The sequence below is a fragment of the Photinus pyralis genome, unplaced genomic scaffold, assembly GCF_008802855.1.
Source record: "Photinus pyralis isolate 1611_PpyrPB1 unplaced genomic scaffold, Ppyr1.3 Ppyr1.4_LG1, whole genome shotgun sequence".
Taxonomy (NCBI): domain Eukaryota; kingdom Metazoa; phylum Arthropoda; class Insecta; order Coleoptera; family Lampyridae; genus Photinus; species Photinus pyralis.
The window spans coordinates 37,262,429-37,269,303 of NW_022170249.1; the positions used below are offsets into that span (position 1 = coordinate 37,262,429).

Below are 6,875 nucleotides of genomic sequence, written 5' to 3' on the forward strand. Positions count from 1 at the left end.
CCTCCGCTGCTTCCACCGCCGCAGCAATTTGGTCGGGAGACCCTCCTCACACAACATCATGAGCAGCAGCAGCAGCAGCAGCCGCAACAGGCGCGGGTGCAGGAGGTACGACTTCAATGCATGCCGCATCCTGTACCTGTGCATCACCAACCGCCACCACCACAGCAGCAGCCACCCACCGTCCACCGACCATCGCAACCAGGGCGCTCCCGCCGAGCAACTTGATTGAGTTTAAAGCGTTTACTTTGCGTTGGATTCAGGACCTGCATTCCTGCTATCAAAATTCTGAGGGGATGCTGGCTAATCGAGTAGCTCAACTGGCTCATGAGCTATTCGAGACCAACCGCAATTTGGAGGCGGTGCGGGAAAACATTTTGATGGCTGTGGAGTACGTTCGAAGAATTGAGGGGTTTCCATAAAAAAAAAATGTAAAAAATTGTATATATGTATTTTAATTCGTAGTAGGTTCTCTTTATAATTTACGTAGCAGTAGTATTTCATTTTTATAGTTAATTTTGTGTAGTTTAATTTGTAAATTGAATAAATAAGTAATTGCTACCTTCTTTTTTTATTATTCATATTAAAGTGTGACATCTTTAACATTGGTGCATTTCAGTGGTGTGAGAAGAATTATCGCGATGTTACACCTTGAATGCATTAGTTACTAAGGAAACTTGTAAATAGCGGTAAGATGTCAGTCTCCCTCGGTACATTCGAGACAAAATTTCATGACCATGTGAATTGGTATGCTACTGCGTATGTTCGCCATTGAAAACTGAATATTACTCTTAACCTTCGAAATGAAACATGAGACCAAAGAAAGTTGACATTGAAAATTAAATATGACGCTTGACCTTGAAAGCAATCAAATTTCTTCATTAAAAACTTTAGTGCCTGAATACACTATGCGTTTTAAACGCATCCTTTCAAAACGCATCCTGCGAAACCGGAAGGTTGTGTGCGTTTACATTACTTGCGGCGACCGGAACGCAACCGGATAAGTGTAAACGCTCGCATTTAAATCCATTGGATGAAGTCATCCGTTCAAAACGATCCGGTCAAACGGGACCGATTAAAACTCATAGTGTATTCAGGCACTTAGCATTCAGTCGTCTATTATTTATAACGTTTTGGACATTGAACCGTTTCATCTACTTGGTCAGTGGGGTATGCACGATAATGAAAGGTACTCTTCTCAAACAACACGTCTAACGTACAATTATGATAACATATAAACGTATTGAATGAATTTCGGTTTACATTTAATGTAAGAAAATACAAGAAAAAATGAAATAATTTATTTATTAATGTGTAGACACAAAATAAAAAATAACATACTTATTGTCAATCTAATCAAATTTACGTGACATCTATAGCCAGTCGATACTTTACAGAGCTCTATAAACACTTTAATTCATAGTCAATTTTGACATTTTTTTCGAACATTTCATGATCCTCAGACATATTCACGTTCATCACTTCAGCATCAAACTTCGCTTCCTCATTCAGCAGCACTTCCATATCACATTTTAACGTTTTAATATGTTGCACTAACGTTTCCCATTTCCTTTTCCCATCTTCTGTAGATGTAAAAAATGTGTCCAATCTCCTTTTCATATCTTCTCGCCGTACAATCTTCCCAATCATCCCACCTTGAGTTATCCGTCGTACGTTGCTCATATTTATTAATATATTAAGTACTTAATGAATGCAAAGTTTCCAAAGGTAACATTTTATAATGAATACGAGTCCTTGAATTTGAAAAACGTAATACTCAGCATGGTAATCTTGGAGGGGACATGTTGAAAAGATCTTTGCGAATGACCTCGAATGACCTTAACATTAATGGGTCAATGTCCTCGAATGACCTTCAAAATTAATGGGACCAATGAACTCGTATGACCTTGGAAATTGATTGGGAATCAATGATCTCGGATGACCTTGAACATTAATGGGGTCAATAGCCTCGGATGAAAATTGAGGTCGCCGCCCACGTGGCACGCGAATTTCACCTTGACCTAATTTCCAAGGTCACCGAGTACGTGTCATTGAACTCTCACATTGACCCAATTCCCAAGGTCACAGCCACGTCACCTTGACCTCCTTCCCAAGGTCACCACCAGGTAGCGAGCGACCTTGAAGTGAGCCAGGATCCGCATTGTATATCTACTAACGCGTCCAAAGAAACCAGTGACGTGGCCATGTTGTACATTTGTGGGTTCGGCGGCAAGACGGAATCTGTAGGTTTTACCTGCTGGATGGTCAAACTGGCCTATTCCACGTAAATATACGTTGACTGGTTCGGCGACGGGATACTCTTTCGAACGCATATAGCCCACGAAGTCTTGAGCTTCCTGGTCTGCGTCACCTCGGTGTTCTTGTATTGCTGCATCATTTTCAAGCGACTTACTGATTTTGGTCTCCTAGTCAATGCGAAGAAATGCACACTTAACAAACCAGTCGTAAAATTTCTGGGCTATGAAATCTCCGCTGCAGACACAAGACCGCTTCCAGACCGAGTTGATGCCCTCAGAAATTTCTCACGACCATCTGCTGCGAAAGGACTACGTCGATTTCTGGGTATGATAAATTTTTATCGCCGATTTTTACCATCTGCAGCACAGCATCAAGCTCTTCTTCATGCCGCTTTGTCTAAACTTCGAGGCAATCAACCTGTAAATTGGACACCGGAATTGGACCAGGGGGTCGATTTTTGGCCGTACGTTTATATTGCGTATACGTTCAATTGTGTTCGTTTTTTTGCGAGCGGGTAAATGGCGTTCGCAAACGCTCGCAACTGACGTTTTGTGGGTTATGTATTGGTTAGTGTTGAAGTTTTGACTCTTGAGACTTGAAAGGTATCTACTAACAACAATGGATGAAGCTGTGAATGTGTTTGTAATAGACAATTTAGAGAATGCCGAACGCAATTATCGCCCGAATAGCAACCGTAATCCTTGCAACCCCATAGAAGTCTTAAATGAAGCACAATTTATCAAAATGTATCAGCTACTTCTTTCCATGAGTCTTGCATTTCCTTGCACGTCAAAGTCGTAGTTTGTTTCTCTGCTATATCGGGGTGGTTTTTAGTAAACTCTACTAGCCACCCTTTTTGGTTTTGCGTGGTATTGCACCCTCGCTTTGGCGTGTTCATCGTGTTTTCAGTATTCATGCTAATCAGTGCCTAAAATATTATTATTCTTTAATTTGAAATGACTGAGCAATATCTTCACCTCACCACCTAAGCTCAAACCCAAACGTCAATGAACGTCAAATAGTCCGTTTTAGTTCTAATCAATCAATAAAGGCGACGTTGTCATATGCACTGTACGTTTCGGTTCCAGGCAGTTACGAACAGTAGTCAAAAATTGCATTTGGAAAACGTGTACGTTTTTAAGTCTTCGCATCTAAGCGTATACGAATAGATGCGACTGGTTTCAAAAATCAACCCCCAGGCTTTTGAAGCTTGCAAAGATAACCTGGCACAAGTGACACTTTTCGTACATCCAGATCATAACGCTCAGTTAGCCTTGTTTTGTGATGCTTCCAGCACATCCATTGGTGCTACCCTTCAACAGCAAGTCGATGATTCTTGGCAGCCATTGGCATTTTTCTCCGTTAAGCTAACTCTACGTCAATCACAGTGGCCAGCATATTACAGAGAACTTTTAGCCGTTTATGCAGCTGTTCGCCATTTTCGTTACATACTTGAAGGTCAACATTGTATAATTTTTACCGATCACAAGCCTTTGACCTTTGCAATGAATCAACGCCGCGAAAAATTACCACCAGTACAGCAAAATCATTTGACTTATATTGCACAGTTTACTACGGACATTCGTCATATCGATGGATCTTCTAATGTCGTTGCTGATGCATTTTCTCGTATTGATGCTGTAACTGGTCAACCTGTTTTCAATGCGGTAACGCTTGCTCGTGAACAAGAACATGATGCAGAGCTACAAAATTTAGTTAATAGCAACACAGCACTAGCACCCATTAAGCGTCCTTATATTCCTGAATCGCTGCGGCGCACAGTGTTCGACTCATTACACAATTTGAGCCATCCCGGTGCTAGAGCATCAGCAAAACTTGTTTCACAGCGATTTGTGTGGCCACGTATACAGCAAGACTGCCGTAACTGGGCCAAAAATTGCAAAAATTGCCAACTTGCAAAAGTTTCAAGACACACGCATACACCGCTTGAAAATTTTCCCTTGTCTTCTGCCAGATTCGAACATGTGCACATCGACATCATTGGTCCTTTCCCTACTGCTGGACCCTATCGATATTGCCTCACTGCAATAGATAGATACACTAGGTGGCCTGAAGTTCACCCTCTGAAAACGATTACAGCAGAAGAAGTTGCCGGAGCACTTGTAACATGCTGGTTTTCTCGATTTGGCTCGCCTGTATGTATAACTACAGATCAAGGTAGCCAGTTCGAGTCTGCATTGTTCAGAACCCTCAATAATATTTTTGGAGTAGAAAGATCTCGATCCTGTAGTTATCATCCCTGTGCCAATGGTATGGTTGAACGTTTGCATAGACAGTTAAAAGCAGCGCTTATGTGCCATCATAGTGAATCTTGGCTTCCAATTGTACTTCTTGGAATTCGCACAGCTTTCAAGGAAGATTTACAGGCATCCATAGCAGAAATCGTATACGGTCAGACACTTCGTTTACCTGGTGAAATGCTAACTCGCCAGAATGAAGCTGAGCGACAAGAAGATGCATCTAGCTTCGTAGTACGTTTGAGACGGTATATGGCTGACCTTCGTCCAGTTCCTGCTTCTCACCATTCGACCCCCAAGGTTTTTGTTTTTCAAGACCTTGCAACATGTTCCCACGTTTTCCTGAGGGACGACACAGTACGACGATCCCTTCAACCTCCATATACCGGACCCTACGCTGTCATTCGTAGAGATTCCAAGACCGTCACCATCCGATACAAAGGATCTGAAATGCGCGTGAGTATGGATCGCGTTAAACCTGCGTATCTCCTCGATGTCGATACTACACCAAGCCCCATACCCGCTACGAAACCATCCAACACCCATCCAACAACGCCACCAAGTTCGACTGTACAACCCTATGTGACCCGTGCCGGCCGCCACGTTCGTTTTCGTCTGCCCTGACCTCCAGTCTCCGCGGGCGGCTCCTGTGGCGATGGCAAGGTAGCTTAGCTATGAGATGGGTTGCTAGAGAGACGAAAAATAACAACGATCAAGTAATAGTTATTTACATATGAGTATGGTAAATCAAGGTTTACGTTAACGAGTGAGATGAATGGAGAGGAATTTCGAAACGAGTAACGTTAACTGATTAACATACAAAATAATGTAAAACATTTTATTTCATACTGCTCTATTTCTATTAAAAAACCATTTTGATTAGAATGTTGTAGGTACACATTAAAATAAAAGCAAAAGTCGATCACTTGATTTGTTTGATCCGACAGTAGTTTGACAAATATCAATATCAATCAATCAATCAAATATCACGTTTAGATGGATGTCAGTTGCGGTTGCTAGGCAAAATTTCCAGTCTGGTAAAAATTTTCAGTCTGGTAAAATACGATTTACCAGACTCAAATCAGTCTGGGAAAGCGGCGATTACTAGATAGTATGAAATAAATACATTTTGTAGATTTGCTGTGATATAATTTGATATCCAATTAATAAAGAAATGTTTAAATAAATATTTCCTAAAAACTATGTATTTTACTTAAATAATAGTTATTTGTGTACCAAGGCCGTAAAAGTGATCTGTTTGTGGCCGAGGCGGTAGCCGAGGCCGCAATTCAGATGAGGCCTAACAAATCACTTTTGGCCAAGGTGCACACAACATTTTTTAGGCGATCATCAAAAAAGAATTCAAAAATTTGCCTATAAACATATTTTTTCTGAAAATCATAGTTATCTTAGACAATTAAAAACAAAGCATTTCCTGTCATATGTAATAAATTATAATTAGCATCTTTGCGTGTGTTTTGTGCGTATCAAAATGGGTGATAGCGACAGTTCAGATACCCCAAATGAAATTTTGGAAGCTGCAAGCGTTGCGACCCTACGTCATATATGATATAAGAGCAGGCGTTTGAGAGTAAAAGTACAATCGCAACTTCCTCCGTTGTACAAAATTTTAATAATGCAATAGGTCTTTCGTAACTGTGGCTTCCAAGACCTTATAGTTAACATGCTGTACAATTATTAGAAACCTGATTACCTACTTTGATGGTAGGTATAGGCAGCTACTTGTGTTCTCGGTTAATTGCTGGTGATTATTCGTATAATAATGTAAGCAATAACATCTTCCTCATGTTTTGGTTCAACACTTCAAAAAGGTCTGCAAGCAGCAAAGATTGAAACGTCAAACTATAATTTTAAATGTGAACATTGTGATTATGCAAAATAGTGTGAAACATTCCTACAAGTCCGAAAATGGAAAAAACGCACGTGGATGCCCAATCCTTGATGGGGCTAGACCAGATAGACGCTTTGTATCAAACAGATTACTGTTTCTCACACATCAGTTTCAAATAAGTAGGTACAGTTTGACAGATGTGTACAATAAAGTAAAGTTTGACAGAAGTGTACAATAAAGTTAAACTTTATGGCCGCAAAAGCGACTACAAAATCAACGTTTTTGTGATGATAGCCTAAAAAAGAATTATGCATTTTATTAATGTCATCGAAGTTTGTAGGAGTGGGGGATTGATTATTTGCACTTGTACTGGTGGGAAATGGGTTATCAAACTGCATGGATGTTGAGGGGGAGCCAGCAGGGATATTTGTAAAAGTGGGAAGTGGATTTGGGGACGGAAAGGGATGTAACGGAGGCAAGCGCATATGTATCAAATTTCATTTAAATGC

General features: G+C 40.7%; 1 protein-coding gene across 1 annotated transcript; it reads left to right on the forward strand.

Moving 5' to 3' along the window:
• Nucleotides 1-4,529: 4,529 nt before the first annotated feature.
• LOC116160573 lies at nucleotides 4,530-5,138 on the forward strand. The gene has a single exon (XM_031473802.1). It carries the CDS (start codon nucleotides 4,530-4,532, stop codon nucleotides 5,136-5,138), a length of 609 nt encoding a protein of 202 aa, XP_031329662.1.
• The last annotated feature ends 1,737 nt before the right edge of the window (nucleotides 5,139-6,875 follow it).

Bases quoted from the DNA above. Each gene is read 5' to 3' on its own strand.
- LOC116160573 (XM_031473802.1), top strand. From the start codon at position 4,530: ATGGTTGAACGTTTGCATAGACAGTTAAAAGCAGCGCTTATGTGCCAT.